General features: G+C 31.9%; 3 protein-coding genes and 2 long non-coding RNA genes across 8 annotated transcripts in view; 3 read left to right on the plus strand and 2 right to left on the minus strand.

The window, feature by feature from the left end:
* Positions 1 to 671, minus strand: LOC104718344. The gene is made up of 4 exons (XR_756366.2): positions 554 to 671; positions 326 to 399; positions 202 to 241; positions 1 to 120 (listed from the first exon to the last, which is right to left on the minus strand). It is a non-coding gene; the product is annotated as an uncharacterized LOC104718344 (long non-coding RNA).
* On the plus strand, positions 5,282 to 5,732 carry LOC104718345. Its single transcript, XR_756367.2, has 2 exons — positions 5,282 to 5,374; positions 5,510 to 5,732. It is a non-coding gene; the product is annotated as an uncharacterized LOC104718345 (long non-coding RNA).
* LOC104718346 (transcription termination factor MTEF18, mitochondrial-like) lies at positions 8,386 to 11,216 on the minus strand. The gene is made up of 2 exons (XM_010436071.1): positions 11,123 to 11,216; positions 8,386 to 11,009 (listed from the first exon to the last, which is right to left on the minus strand). The coding sequence occupies exon 2, from the start codon at positions 11,001 to 11,003 to the stop codon at positions 9,237 to 9,239; it is 1,767 nt and encodes a 588-aa protein (XP_010434373.1). The 5' UTR covers positions 11,004 to 11,009; positions 11,123 to 11,216; the 3' UTR covers positions 8,386 to 9,236.
* Positions 12,485 to 14,940, plus strand: LOC104718348 (transmembrane protein 56-like). 3 transcript variants are annotated; one of them, XM_010436073.2, is made up of 8 exons: positions 12,485 to 12,583; positions 13,177 to 13,391; positions 13,479 to 13,567; positions 13,651 to 13,798; positions 13,895 to 13,969; positions 14,062 to 14,259; positions 14,362 to 14,421; positions 14,608 to 14,940. In XM_010436073.2, the coding sequence occupies exons 2-8, from the start codon at positions 13,278 to 13,280 to the stop codon at positions 14,734 to 14,736; spliced, it is 813 nt and encodes a 270-aa protein (XP_010434375.1). In that variant the 5' UTR covers positions 12,485 to 12,583; positions 13,177 to 13,277; the 3' UTR covers positions 14,737 to 14,940. The 3 variants fall into 3 exon arrangements, with proteins under 3 accessions (XP_010434375.1, XP_010434374.1, XP_010434376.1); XM_010436072.2 differs by lacking the exon at positions 12,485 to 12,583 and adding an exon at positions 12,798 to 13,088; XM_010436074.2 differs by lacking the exon at positions 12,485 to 12,583 and adding an exon at positions 12,798 to 13,017.
* LOC104718349 (ras-related protein RABF2b) overlaps positions 15,564 to 15,825 on the plus strand; it is a 2,922-nt gene continuing 2,660 nt past the window's right edge. For both annotated transcript variants that reach the window (XM_010436076.2, XM_010436077.2), the window contains exon 1: positions 15,564 to 15,780. In XM_010436076.2, the coding sequence (XP_010434378.1) occupies positions 15,742 to 15,780 (39 nt within the window). In that variant the 5' untranslated portion in view covers positions 15,564 to 15,741. The remainder of the gene's footprint in view (positions 15,781 to 15,825) is intronic.

The raw sequence follows: 15,825 nt of genomic DNA on the forward strand, positions 1-15,825 counted from the left end.
GGGCTCATTCGCTGACAAAGTTTTTGGAGGCTGCCATGCATCAAATGGTGTCATTGTGGTTTGCATCCTCCGGTTTGTTAAAGTGAAAACATACAAAGGTAATATTCGGCTTGCATCTTCCTAAATAAAACAAATATATATGAAAATATATTTGTCTTTATATCAAATATTAAGAACAAAGATGTAACAGGTAGTAGATACCTATCTAATTCCTATGATGCATCACAAGTGCATATCAACCCTGCTTGGATAGAAGTTGATAATTTCATCAAATCGTATGTACTTCTATCATAAGAATAAAACTGATATATGATAAAACTTTTACCGACCTATATAACACTTTGCATCTTATATCATACAGCCTTCCAAATGATGGTCTGTCTCTCGCTTTCCGTGAATCTGTCCCAAAGTTGCAGATTGTGGCTGTCACATCAGAAGACACCAGTCAGTATTCAAGGAAAACTATTGCNTTGGGGAACTTATTGATTCAGTTGAGGTTGGTATATATATTCTTTCTAGAAAATATCATTTACATATGAATCAAACGACCGACCTAAGGAATGGTATTTGAATGCTATATCACTAATTTCAGGTCGGGAAAGTAAGAGTAATGAGCACCATCTACGCAATTGATACCGACTGGGCTTGGTATTATTTTAGTTGTCGTGCCTGCAATAAATTTGTAGATAATCCGATCGAATCTGAAAGAAAAAAAAACTTTAAAAGTCATTATACATAAACGCAAAGAACAAAAATATATATGTCACAAAAATATACATTACTTAATCTTAAATTTCATAATTTATTAATTTTAACTAATTTAAAATATATAATTTAAAAAATCGGCCCGCGGTGTACCGCGGGTTAAAATCTAGTAGTTTATAGTTACACTAGTACTAGGTTCGGACCCTCACGTACGTGCAGAGTAATTTAAAAAAAATATATAATTGTCAAGCGATCAAACCCGTCTAATATGTCTGATTGCAACATTTAATTTTTCTTGACCCGAAAAAACCCCATTTCTTGTAATTCATATGAGTAAATAGTATGTCCACATATGTTTTAATTGAATTCTTGTTCCCAAAATTCTCGTCCCGTATTTTTTCATACATGAATATACCCACACAAAATTCTCATAACCTGATTACTATGTAACTAATTTGAACGATTTCATAAAATATAATAAATCTGTTGTTTAATCTTGTTTTTCTTCTTAATATGTAAATTGGGTCAGTTTGGCAACATGGATATTTGATATGTTTTTTTTTAACCCTTAATTGTATTCCCCAATTAATAGTATAGATTTCTTTCAATTTTTGAATGAAATATTTTTTAGTTATACTAATCACAATCTAATGTAAATAATATAGTAAGAGAAGGGAAAATAATAAAATGGGATAGAATTGGTCATTAGATCCCGTATATAATTGGTCTTAGTTATGGTATTATATCACTGGATTTTATAAATTTTAATTGGTCATTAGATCCCTATATATCTCAACTATTAGTATAATATTATTACTTGTTTTCATTTTTATTGGACTGGATTTTTTATATTTTAAGATTTCTGTAAAAACACTATAGCTATATATTTATATATAATGTTTCACTACATAGTTATCCAAATTAAAGTATATATTCATGACATTTTAATTAATGATTATATGTTTTTTGGGAAAATATTGTTATTGTTTTTAGTAAAAGAATAAACATTGAACCAGTTTCGAATGATCTTCGATTTTTTCACCATTAGAGCTTTATAAAATTATTAGAAAGGTAACATTATTTATATTTCTGAAGATATGATTTTAAATAGATATATTTTTACATCTCATAATATAGTTATATTATTATTACAATACATAGTAAAATTAATTTAATTTTGAAAATATGTAGGGGATAATATTTCTCAATTTTTGAATAATATTTGCCAATTTTAGTTTTTATAGGAGCAAAATATTGTGTATATAAATAAATTGAACAGCAGTGGCAATTGACAAAATATATATATATATATATGGTAGTGACAGTTTTATGTAATTTTATGGAATACTAAGGGTGAACAATAAATTAGGTACGGAGTTCTCTGGCGACGACAGATCAACTTTTTCTCCAGAATGCTTCTCTTTTAATATATAGAGAATAGGAAAAAGAAAAAAGAGGGCAACAAATCAAAATGGTCATCTAATCACCCTCCAGCAACTTCATTTCCACACACAAACTTTTTGGGCCTACCCAAAGTTCATGTCTTTTTTTTGGTTCTCTTTTGATGAAAATGGTATTTAAGCAATTTGGTGTAATCTCATTGGATTCGAGTCTCTTATAACTGTATTGACGTGTGTATTTATACCATCTATCACATATATTAGTTAGATTACTAAGTTTTTTTCGTCAAGGAAACTTTGTTTTGTCAAGCAACTGAGCAACTCGAACCATTTTTAGCATGTGTTCACTTTTCGATGTACGTACAGTTAAGAGATNGTTTTAAAATCCATATAAATAAATGGATTTTTTTGGGTTCGTCCACCAGGTTTGTGGGATTTGTAAAACCATTAGGGTTATGGGTTATCAATGTATTAATAAAGAAAACAAAAACAATATATATATATATATATATATATATATATATATATATATATATATTTATGGTAGTGACAGTTTTATGTAATTTTATGAAATACTAAGGGTGAACAATAAATTATGTACGGAGCTCTCTGGCGACGACACGTCAGCTTTTTCTCAAGAATGCTTCTCTTTTAATATATTACACATTAAGCCAAGTATATTACTTTCACTTCTGCATAGTTTTTTAATTACTAAAATAGTTGGCTCAAAAAACATTTTGAATAAAAAATATATTATATAATATATTAATTAATGATGTATCATCATAATAATATATGACCACCATGGAGAAAACATCGGCTCCGCCTTCATCCCTTATGGAGAGAACCTTGCGTCCAACCTCCTCCATCATAGAGAGAACCTTGGCTCCGTCTTCCTCCCTTGGAGAGATAATCTTGCGTCCAACCTCCTCCACCTTCCTCTATTGGGTAGATAACCTTGTGTCCAACCTTCTCCACCATAGAGAGAACCTCGGCTCTGCCCTCATCCTGTGTGGAGAGAAAATGTTCACGTCTTTTTGCTATCTCAAAATAGCTTGCTCCGACGACCAATAAAAGTCAAAACCTTTTTCAATCGTCACAAAATCTTTTGATAGTAACTAATGCTAAATTTCTCAATGTATTCGTGGAAGTGTCTTTGACACACCATGATGTAACCTCTGTCTCTGTAACGCTTCAACCACCACATTGTTTAGTGAGCCCATGCCTACTTTCAGTCTATGGGTCCACCTTCCTAAGTGGGCCCTACATCTATTCTCGGCTTGTGGACCAACCCATATTCGATGGCCGGTTTGTTACGTCTAGGAGTCTTTAAAAACTTGATTACCGACTTTAAAAATCAACAAATGATATTTTCTTTTGTTTTGTCCTCCCTCGCACAGTTTCGACAATCACTTCCAGAAACGTCACCCATCATGAAGTTCTCTCAGGACCCTTGACTTAAAAAATAAGTGCATTTTGGTGACGTATGTGGCTAAATCAATTCTTTTAAACATTTCCGCAAACCAAGATGTCAGAGTCTTTGAGCTCTTATGGATCTATCAACAACGATTTATTTTTTCCAATCTATCTATCTATGTTTGTCGCACGCTTGTGTTTGATTAGCCTATTTTATCAATTCATTAGGTTGATGAGCTTCTATTCGTTATCTCCCTTTGGGACTGAATGAATAATGGTAACAATTATGTTTGCAAAAAAAAAAAGGGTTTATGACCAACCAATCAAAGTTGAGAAATTGAAAGAAAATTAATTTGGTTAATTAAAGAAACAATAGAAAATTATAAGCATGGTAATATATGAATCCCAAATCATTCAAAGATTAAAATATAAACATCTAAAAATACTACAATAAAATTTAAAATACAGTATTAGAAAAATAAGACTCATATATTAATCTTTTTTTTGGTCAACATATTAATCTAAACGATTCCCAACCGAAAAAGAAGAAAGTAGTAGAAAATTTTGGTTTAAGAAAATAAGAAAAATTTACCTTTCCATTAAAATATATTCTCAATTAAACAGAGTTGAAAGCAATGTTTTTGAATAAATTATTTAAATATGAGGTGATCTTTGATTATATAGAAGTGAGTACAAAATTTAGAATTAATAATTAAAAGTATATTTTCCTTAATATTTTTTTCTATTTTTTTTAATTAATCACTTAAAATTAAAAATAAGTAAATAATATTATAATTTCGAATTTTATGAAATATATATATAATCTCCTTATAATTATTTTAAAAAACTTTGTTTTTTTTTTTCTAAATTCTGAAATTTTTATAATTATTTTTTTACTTTATTAATATTTTTTAAAAACAAAATATTTTTTTTTGTTGTAATCAAATTCTTCCTATTAAATATTTACACATATCAAAATGTTAAATTGATAACTTGACACATGTCAAAATCTTGTTAATGGCTAACTTTCAAAACCCAACTTTATATACTAAGACCAATTAGATATATTGAACCTTATAAAACAGTCAGACAATAATAGAGGTAGAAAACAAATATAAAAATCTAAATCTTGTGGTTTGAAAGAAACAAATAATGGAGCTACCACGTGAAAAAACGTATTTTACTGCAAATCGAGAAATACTAGATTTTACAAATCTAGAAAGGACCGTCGCTGACACTGTCATAGACATTTTTTTTTCCTTGTTTGGCTCCGAGTGTTATTCGTACTATTACATAATTTTACAAAAATGAAGCAAAAAAAAAAAAACTTTAACTTAAGCATGTATTGGGTGCTTTTGTTTGAAAGAAATGGCACTGTATTAACCTTCTGTAACTTTTTACATGCAACTAAGTAATACTTAGATTAGATATAATATAAGTGGTTACTTTTTTTTAACAATCAGTAGGATTATTAGCATGCATCGCAGTTCTAAAGCCAACTAGCCAGGTGTTGGAGGAGCTTGAGCAAGTGTCTCATGGAGGAAAACAGTTTTTAAGCTTTAATTTGTACCAATAAGTTAATAACAGTCCTGGTTGGGTCTACTACAAAAATAATGCATAAGGCCATAGTGATGACAGGTAAATGACGACTTGTGGTCACGAGGCTCCACAACAACCGACAAAAAAATAAATACGACGACAATAAGTGCTGCTGAGCATGAGTCCATTTATATATATACACATCAAATTCAAAGTGAAACAGAGAGAATAGAGACTAATTAGAGAGAAAATGGGCATGTCAACGAAGTCAGTTTCTACATTCGCCATCTACTTCATCCTCCTGTTTGTCTCTGGTAAATTATTGTAACTTACTACTCACATATTTGTTATAATTTGGGGTTCATACGATCCACTCCATAAAAGTATTTTTAAGCTCCGTGATCGCAGCAGCAACAATCCGTTATATGTGCTTAAATTTATCTGAGCAGAAATAGCTGAGATAGGAGCTCAGGATGGTAGCCAGACAGCCAGTGCCTGAAAGAATTCAGCGGTTCGCCTTTAACCTATTGTACGGCTAGGGTTTTTCCGTCGCTGTGTTATCATGCCTGTCGTTCCAACAAGGGCGCGAAAGGTGGGAAATGCGATGGTGATCTTAAATGCATCTGCAACTTCTGCAGCGACAAACCTTACTATCAGTTTCTAAGTAATGTTTGAATCTTGCATGTGTAATGAAAGACTCAAAGGTTAATTAAGTGGTCCAAGAAATAATGTAACGATAAATAATTAAAAATAAAATAAGAAAACGCTAGACGTTTCGCGTTTCCTTGTGTTACTATTACTAATGTCTAAATGATGATAAGTGGATGTGGATCTCCTTAAAACCGATCTCGCACAAGTTATAGATCAAGCATGTGTCAAGAAGATTTCCATATAGTCTTCCTCTCTTTCAGCCTTCGATACGCAAACTAAGTTGAAAATAATCGCTTTCTTTCGTAGTGTTTTCTACTTATGATGCAATTCCGTATGCTTATGATGAAGATTGGCTTCAGAGTTTTATGTTGATGCTGTAAACCCAAAGGAATAAAATGAGGTTAGATGCGACTTCGGTTTCCTCACGGGTGAAGAAGGGAACTTTTACTAAAAAGAAACAAAAAAAACAGATAATTGATATAATAGATTAATATATATATATATATATACTCACTAAAAGAAAGTAACTAAACCTAATCTATTGATTAGTTTTTGCCATTTACAATGTACCATATTATCTATAAATAAATAAACAAAGTAGAAGAAAATCGACTATTTGATAAAGAAAAATTGTTGGGTTCAACCACTCTCATTTATCCTTCTTGATTAACCAATCAAAACACAACAAACTACCATATCATATCATGTCATATATATAAAATAAATCAAAACTAAAATAAAAAGACAAAACAAATTAAGGAAACCAATTCTGTAGATTTTTTATTAAGGAAATTATGTTAGTTTAAGCTTATAAAATAATGATTAGAGTTTAGATTTTACAATTAAATGAAATCATATGTAGGTTTGGGTTTATAAAAAAGTGGTTAGGGTTTAATTTTTACAATTAAACAAAATTATCTGTCAGTTTGGGTTTACAAAAGAGTGGTTAGAGTTTATGATTTAGATTTTACAATTAAATGAAATTATATATCGGTTTGGGTTTACAAAAGAGTGGTTAGAGTTTATGATTTAGATTTTACAATTAAATGAAATTATATATCGGTTTGGGTTTACAAAAGAGTGGTTAGAGTTTATGATTTAGATTTTACAATTAAATGAAATTATATATCGGTTTGGGTTTACAAAAGAGTGGTTAGAGTTTATGATTTAGATTTTACAATTAAATGAAATTATATATCGGTTTGGGTTTACAAAAGAGTGGTTAGAGTTTATGATTTAGATTTTACAATTAAATGAAATTATATATCGGTTTGGGTTTACAAAAGAGTGGTTAGAGTTTATGATTTAGATTTTACAATTAAATGAAATTATATATCGGTTTGGGTTTACAAAAGAGTGGTTAGAGTTTATGATTTAGATTTTACAATTAAATGAAATTATATATCGGTTTGGGTTTACAAAAGAGTGGTTAGAGTTTATGATTTAGATTTTACAATTAAAGAAAATTATATTTTAATTTGGGTTTATAAAAAGTGATTTGGGTTTAGATGTTATAATTTAAAACTATAGTATAATGTTCAGAATTAATAATTATAAAATTAATTGATATACAAAATTTATTTCCTTAATCAATAATTTATTTCTTTAACTAAGAGAGGGTGAATAAGTCAAGAATTGTCCTTTGATAAATAAACGAGGAAAATTTTTTGGGTTCACCCCTAGGAGTGAACTACTCTTATTCACGCCCTCTTAATTAACCAATCAAAATACAACAAACTGACATGTCATATTAGATTTATAAAATAAATTAAAATTCAAATAAAAAGACAAAACAAGTTAAGGAAACCAATTCTATAGATTTTTAATTAAGGAAATTATGTTGGTTTAGGTTTATAAAATAATGATTAGAGTTTAAGATTTTACAATTAAACGAAATCATATGTCGCCGGTTTGGGTTTACAAAAAAGTGGTTAGAGTATAGTTTTTACAATTAAACAAAATTATATGTCGGTTTGGGTTTACAAAAAAATTAGAGTTTAGGGTTTATATTTTACAATTAAACGAAATTATATGTCGGTATTGTCTTCTTGCTCTTCTTATTTTAAACTACTATCACATTATGGTGCCTAGTACTCTTTATACCTGCTGTTTATGATCTATTCTTCTTTTTACTTAACAGTGACTTGGAAGGATGTACAGATGATATAAACACCATTCTTGAAGAGATAAAGAATCTTGAAATCACACCAGAAATGATTAGGAATTTTTTTTCCCAAAGTTAATTGGGATCAATTGGGTATCAAGAACCGTTCTGATGCAGAATGTGAAGCCCGGTAAGTTCCTCCTCTAGTTGAACTTCTGGTTTCTTAGATAAATATCAACAACGTATTATGTATGTCTCATTGTAGGTGGATGAGCTCAGGAGATGAATGTAGACAAGAAAATGAGAGTGAAGACAATGTAAAGGAGAAGAATCAAAGACGAAAACGCACAAGTGTTGCATCAAATGACAACCCTGTGACAACCAACTGCCCCCAAGACAAAATTGGTATCAAGAAGCTTAAGCCTAGGAGGAAAGTGTCTGCACTAGTTCTTGTCGAGAACCAATATGCACCAAGTTAGGTTTTTTAACTTTTTTTTGTTTGTGCTCTTGAAAATTTTGTAAGTTGATAGAAAAACTGTAATATTGTCCATGATTCTAACAACAGAGATATTGGTTCGAATTAAGAACAGATTCGTGAAACTAAGGTACTGATAGAAATGGTAATTGTACACATGTGCGCATTTTTATAGCTACGGTTACAAAGTTACTACATATAAAGCAATTGGCTAATCTCATGGATCTTGAAGTAGCATACTTATTAACCTGAAAACTGAGTGGATTCTTCATACAGACATGAGTAAATTGCGTCTATTTATGCACAATGGTCAAGCCATATTACCATATGCTCGATCTTGTGGTGTTCTAAATTCCTTAGTCTTGGTGGAGTACTCAACTGCATTACAACAATGACTAGTGTTCTTGGTTCTTGGAGTAACAATGACTGCTACCTGTTGATGAAGTATATCTTCAAATGTTAAACAATGTGCTTTCCTTCCCTGAACTGAAGCAGTCATCTGAGTCAGCTAAGAGCCTAACTTGCCTAAGATAAGAGATGCGTTCAGCAACAACTGTAACACACTACCATCAGTACTGTTTACTTCAAGAACGTTAGATGTGTTTATCCGTTTACAGGAAAGCTATTGCAACGGTCTAGGAGGGAACACAAAAAGGCTGCAAATCTTCTCCAGTACTGTGTACACAACACTTACAATGAATTCAAGCAGTACAGGGTAAGCTTTGAACTAGCATTCTAGATATGCATCAAATCTGTAACTCCGCAGATACTTATTGATCTTTCACAAGCATCGGAATGAATCTCTACTTTTCATGCCTTCTCCAGTCCCTTCCATTTGTTTCATTAGTTGGCATTAATATCAATTCACACCTATAGCGTCGCATCAGCACATCCTTCACTGTTTCAGTTGTACTAAATTCAAGAAATAGTGCCAATAAACTTCACTCTAGGTAGATGATTGTTTTATACTTTCCCAAATGGCTGGACCTTCTGGGTGGACATTGACAAAATACTTCACAAACCGGGCATCACCGCAAGTGAGAATAGTGCTTGGTGACAGCATTGGCTTTGCTGCATCTCTTTCCCTCAACCATAAGTACATTGAGAATCTGTGATGTATTCTCTGCATATCATAACACAGATATGCCGGGAACTTTACCAGGGATTCAATTGGATAGCCAAGACGTTCAGTTAAGGAATGTATCTTTTTCTCTATGACATCTTTAGACAAGTTAAGTATCATCGGAGCATGCCTGATGATTTCAGTAACCACATTATGGTTTAAACCGGCTTTCACAAGGCAATCAAATCTCTCCTGCAGCTGATCTCCCCTCCCTCGAAACTGTTTTAGAGCCTTCACCATCTCATCCGAGTTTTCTAAATACCCTAGCCTCAACAAAAACGCTGTCTTCTCTGAGTATTTCCTCGAGTCTTCCGAAAGAGGTTTGCTTTTTCTCTGCTTCGTTGCAGAAACAAAACTGAACAATCTCAAAGGCTCTTTCTTTAAGATCTGACATAGCTCTTCTTGTCTAATGTTCAAACTAAGACAAGCAGTTCTAGGTGCTTCCAGAGAGCATGAACCAATAAGCTCCATGTGACTCTGCATAATCTTTGTGATAAACTGTGTTTCCATTCTAATAGCAATCAAGAAATCCAACGCCTTCTGAATATTTTTTACGCATCTGTCTGACAACATCTCTGGGTTGTCTATAAATAGCCTATAAATCTCATTCACTTGAAGCCCCGCTTTAAACAACCTACCAAACAGAACATAGAATTTCTTACCGGAGCCTTCCATCACCAAAGCTGGATACGTTTTCAAAAGACTACTCAACTTCTCCTCTTTACATCCCACTTTATCAAGAAACTCTATTGTCTCCAGAATTCTGCGCCACCTATATGTTTTCCGGTCAGACAAGTACCGACCAAGCCAATCACATCCTACTTGTAACCCTTTCAACTTATCAACTACAGAAGACAATTCAGCATCAATCCCACCAACCAGCAGTGAAGGGCAACTAGTAACTAACTTGATAACTGTAGCCTTGCTAAGACCCAAATTTTCATAATCTCTGAGTTTCGACGCCAACAAACTAGATTCATATCTAAAAATCTCTCTCGCTTCTTTATACATACGGCCAATCTTCCCACGCGGGATACCATAGTTGCAAAGAGCATGGAAGTTCTCAAACATGATACCATCATCACTCAAATACATTAGCTTCTGTGGAAGAAACGGTTCAAACTCATAAGGACACAAACCCAAACTCTCGAAAAACGGCTCAAACTCGTTTATGGGATTGTACCTAAGGAATTTAGTCAACCCTTCGGATACATCCTTGTGGTTATCATCAATCTTGGGCAACAAAGACGACATAAAACACGGAGAGTTCTTGCTTATATGCTCTGCATCAGTAAAAGTAAAGCTTCTAGTATAATGCAAGTAGTCAAAAAGTGCTTCTTGAGCTTGATTCCTACTAACCCTTGGAACTGGATTAACGAAAAACCTAGTGGGTAACTGAGACGAGTGCTGCTGTAACTCAGATTTATCCTTACGCACACAGCTTTCAACCTGAAAACTCCGCATCGTAAACGAAACACGAGAAAGGTCGGACCTTTGACCTTGGTTTTGAAGAGGAACCGGAGATAAAGCTATATAATTGTTGAAATGTGAAATCATATTCAACAGTTTATGAACTCTGCACAATAACATCGCAACCTAAAAAACAAAGTAGAAACAGATGAAAGTCACAATCAAACGCAGAACTACGAAAAATTCTCAACGCATCTATCAAACAAGTAATGCTTAATCTTCCAAGTATGAACCTTTACCTGAAATTAAGGCTTATTGTGCGCTTGAATCAATCATTTTCCCAAAGATTCTTAGGGTTCATAGCCAAATCTCAATTACTTTGCTAAAACCTTGTTCGGGATTAAGATCTATGTGAAACTACAAAAAAGTCCCTTAAGTTTTGTAATTATACAGAAACGACCGTAAGTTTAAAATTTCGAATTTGTGGAATACGTCCTTAACATTCTGGAACCTTCTAAAATGTTGTATAAGAGTTTTCAAAATGTCACATAGGTATCAATAAGTGTGTCAGCAACACTTGGCCTTTAAACCAGTTAAAAACGTGAGATATTATTCTCTTCTTAATACCGAATTTAATAGACTTGTCAAGTTTAGACGTGTCAAAAAGTGATAAATATATCCCACGAAATCGTGTTATTAATATGAACGTTACATATTCTTTAAACAATATGGATCAATTAAACCATAAAAACGACTTCAAACCCATCCAAGTGGTGATTTCTTTTGTTTTGATTATGTTTACAAGATTGAAAGCAGAAAGAAACGGTGAGGTTTTTTCACAAACATTTATGTTTTGTGTCTTTTTTTTTCTTTTCATAAATATGTAACTTTTAAGTCGTTTAACCAAAAACGAAATACATGTAACTTTTTCTTCTTAAGTCAATTTCATTGTGGTCCATGATTAAATTTGTTAGGTTATCATCTTCAAGCTAAAACGCCTACCAAACGTTCAATAAAATTTTTTTAATCATAATTATAAATTTATAATTCTCAAAATAGTTTTTGATAAGTGCATTTAATTCAACATGATAGAAAATAGATAAGTTCAATCTGTTGCATATGTTTTTTTGGTAAGGAAATCTGTTGCATATGTTATGTACTTATGTGTTCAGAGGAATGAATTAGCTTTGCAAAAACCGGTTTTATGTAAAAATTGGTGGCTTACTCGGAACAATTTCATCATGCATATAATTTTTTTTAATTTTTTTTTTGTAATTTGTTTCGGATTGATTATAGAGTTTTTCTCAATTTGGTGATGCATATAAATATAAACATTTTGGCAGCAATGCTTTTTAAACATTAATATATATTTGGAAAATATATAAATATATAATTATCAATATAAGAAAGTAGTTATTTTAAATATCTTCAATGTACATATTTATTTGAGATATTTTAGATAACAACATGTGGCTTAATCTTATTCTCTAAATATTTTAATCATTTTTTATTGTAACTTTTTTATATTCAAGATTTGAAACAAATTATGTAGAAGCCAATTATCAAAATTTCTGGAAATTAATTCAAAAGGAAAATTCTAGGCTCCTCCTAGAATCCACCTACCTCACCTTTTTTATAATACACAACCAAAACAATATTAATCTATTGCTTTGTATATCAAAAGTTACATTATTCCATTGATTAACTAAACTCTCTCCCTTAGGTTTTCTTGCACACACGATTTAAAAGTCTAAAACAAGGTTAGAATCTTGTTCTGCTCCTTTTGTTTTCTCCCCTAATACTCTCAGTTTGATTATTATCATCGTTATTTTTTCACTAATTAAATCTCTCGATTATTCTTAAGATAACAACAACTTGTGAGTTATATTTTTTCTTCTAATTACTGCACCCTCTTGCGCCACAAGTAACTTGGTAAAAAGATCTTTTACTTTACATGGATAATTTCTCGAAGTTTCTGAAGAAAGAACCCTTTTTTTTTTTTTGTTTGGTCCTCTACTTGCAATCTCAATTGCCTCTGTAACGTCCTTACTTCCTTATCATTCTCTTGGCGTTTCTTCTGCATCTTTTTGCGGTTCACGTGTTGATTGCTTCTGTCTCCCATCTTTTTGTCTGTTTTGGCAAAATTGGGTTTTCTCTGATAAAAACAGAGTCTTTCAAGTTTCTTCTACTTTGGGTATAACGAAGATCCGATAAAGTTTTATATGGTTTCTTTTTGATGTCGCATAATCCTAACTCCTAGGAAAGGTTCAGATTTTCTTGGTTCATATTGTGTTTGTGAGAGTGACTTTAGATAAAGACATATAAACGAAGTCTCTTTCTCTATGTATTTCAGTAATGATGATGATGAAGCTTGAGGGAAGTTATTAGTTTGAAGAGGAAGATATAAAACCATTCACAAAAGAGAAGAAATTGAGAACTAGAGAGAGACAAATCATGGAGATCAAGTCTTACCAAACTCAAGCAGAGCAGTTTGTTGAACACTACTTATTAGCAGATCCATATCTTCCATATACTTCTGTTCTTGCTGGAATCTTTCTCTGCAAATTGGTAATTCTTGCTTGATCTCTTCACTTCATTTTATTTTGGTTCTGTTTTAAAAAACATTGTAGCTTATGGCTCTTTTTTCGATAATAGGCATATGATGTTACGGAAATATTCAGCTCAATTCATATCAAATCATACTCAGCTCTCACAAAACTAAAGAGAATTGAATGGAACAACAGGTGATTATACAAATATATATAGGTTCCTTGGTTTAGCCTTGTTTTGGTTCTTATCACTTTGGCTTGTAATGTAAACATGACAGGGGGATATCTACAGTTCATGCAATCTTTATCTCATTCATGGCATTCTACTTTGTGTTCTTCTCTGATTTGTTCTCTGACCAAATAAGCCATCAAGACTTTAACCTTATGGTGTTTCGTAGCTCTCCTCTTTCCAACTTTGGTTTAGGAGTACGTTTTGATCTCCTTTTTTTTCATTCATTTCTCTCATCATAAGTGCTACATTGATAAACCTATCTGATACTTTGTTGTGGTGTGTTTGCATAGGTATCAGTTGGTTACTTTCTTGCGGATCTCGCAATGATCTTTTGGTTATACCCTTCTTTAGGAGGATCAGAATATGTAAGTCAGACAACAATTAAGTAAGCTTTTATGTGTTGTGTTCTTCCATTTGGTTCAGTTACTTGATAAATCTTGATCTTTTCTTTCTTCAGATTTTCCATCACTGCTTGTCTGGAACAGCAGTAGCGTATTCTCTCTTCTCTGGAGAAGCTCAACTTTACACATACATGGTTTTAATCTCTGAATTGACTACACCCGAGATTAATCTTAGATGGTACCTTGACTTTGCTGGTTTGAAGCGATCAAAAGCTTATCTTATTAATGGAGTTGCCATTTTCTTTGCTTGGTTGGTGAGTTGATTTTTTTTTATTTAAAAAACCCTTTTTCAGTTCGTTGTAAATTCAGAAAATGTCTTGGATTCAAGTTCTCTCAACTTCATGTTTTGTTTGCAGACAGCAAGAATTCTTCTATTCGTCTACATGTTTTACCATGTCTACACCCACTATGATCAGGTAACCAAGCGTTCGGTTTAGGTTCTTTCCAGACCGAACCAATTTGCAAACAAACAGTCTAGTCTTTAGGAAAAAAGTAGGAATTACTCGGTGTTTTTTCTTTTGGGGATGTTGTAGTGGTTGGTTAATTATAGAGGTAACGAATTAATGATCTATTTTCTTTTGTGTGTGTGTGTGGGGGGTCAGGTGGTACGGATGCATACGTTCGGTTATCTACTGGTTTTCGTTGTACCGATTGCATTGAGTGTCATGAACTTGATTTGGTTTGGTAAGATAGTGAAGGGATTGAAGAAAACTCTTGAGAAAAGACACTGAAGAACAATAAATCTTGTTTTTTTGGGTTTCTTACTTCTTAATGTAAATATAAAGCTCTTGTGTTGAATTTTTACAGATTCAAAAGCACAAATAGTTTTTTTTATTCTACTGTTTACACTTACTGTAAATTGGTGTTCAAAAAAAAAAAAAACCATTATTGTAAACACTAATAATATCTCAAAAATTACATCAGAAAATTATTAACGCTAATAGTCTCTATGCATATTCGAATTCTTCGGGTGCTGCTGTATCTAGCAACATTGTGTTCAGAACTTCAGACATGTCAATAGTAATTGTTAGTGATAAATATTTCTAAGAAAAAATCTAAACTACAAAATTTAAAAGTCTCTAAAATCTCAATATATATCACTTGGAAAACTTAACAAGATTTTGTTGTTACTTGAAAATATATATCTAAGCAATGCAAGCAAAGAAATCTCTACAAACACAGTCATATGTGATATGTCACTATCAAATGTTTCGCATTAGAAATGTTCTTCAAAACTGTCATATAGCATATGCACATGAAGAAATAATTCGATTGTATTATTAAAAAAATAAAAATAAACTCATAACAAAAATATTGTGTAAGTTCACAGGAAAATAGTTGGAAAATATTAATTTTCCCCATTACAAATGATATACTATTTATTATTAACAGTAACAAGTAAATTAAAGGTTGCTTAAAAGGAAGGATTATTATTAGTTTTATTTGTATTTCTTCCAAAATGTGTATATTCCTAGTTTTCGTGTGATATTTACTTGCCGTGTAATATTTGTTTCCCTTTGTAAATTATTTATAAAATATATAAAAATTATTAGCTTTTTTGGGATTATTAATACAAAGAGGAGGAGGAGGAGATTGGTTGTTGTTGACGACGACGCGTTTCCACTTTTGCAATTTTTATTTTCGTCTCCGACTTTTTGAATCTTGTTCAATCTGAGTTTTTGAGCTGAAGATTTTATCGTATCGACCTGTCTGTGATTCTCATCAGATCGATCATCATGGCTGCAGCTGGAAACAAGAGTATTAACGCCAAATTGGTCCGTCTTTTCGTCTTTCTCTTGTGCTCCCTTTTGAATTTTTCC

This window comes from Camelina sativa, chromosome 10, assembly GCF_000633955.1.
Source record: "Camelina sativa cultivar DH55 chromosome 10, Cs, whole genome shotgun sequence".
NCBI classification, from domain to species: domain Eukaryota; kingdom Viridiplantae; phylum Streptophyta; class Magnoliopsida; order Brassicales; family Brassicaceae; genus Camelina; species Camelina sativa.

Coding starts and splice junctions, on each gene's coding strand:
- LOC104718346 (XM_010436071.1), bottom strand. CDS start 11,003: ATGTTATTGTGCAGAGTTCATAAACTGTTGAATATGATTTCACATTTC.
- LOC104718348 (XM_010436073.2), top strand. CDS start 13,278: ATGGAGATCAAGTCTTACCAAACTCAAGCAGAGCAGTTTGTTGAACAC. Junction 13,568..13,650: donor AGAATTGAATGGAACAACAG/GTGATTATACAA, acceptor TAAACATGACAG/GGGGATATCTACAGTTCATG. Junction 13,970..14,061: donor CTTTAGGAGGATCAGAATAT/GTAAGTCAGACA, acceptor TTCTTTCTTCAG/ATTTTCCATCACTGCTTGTC.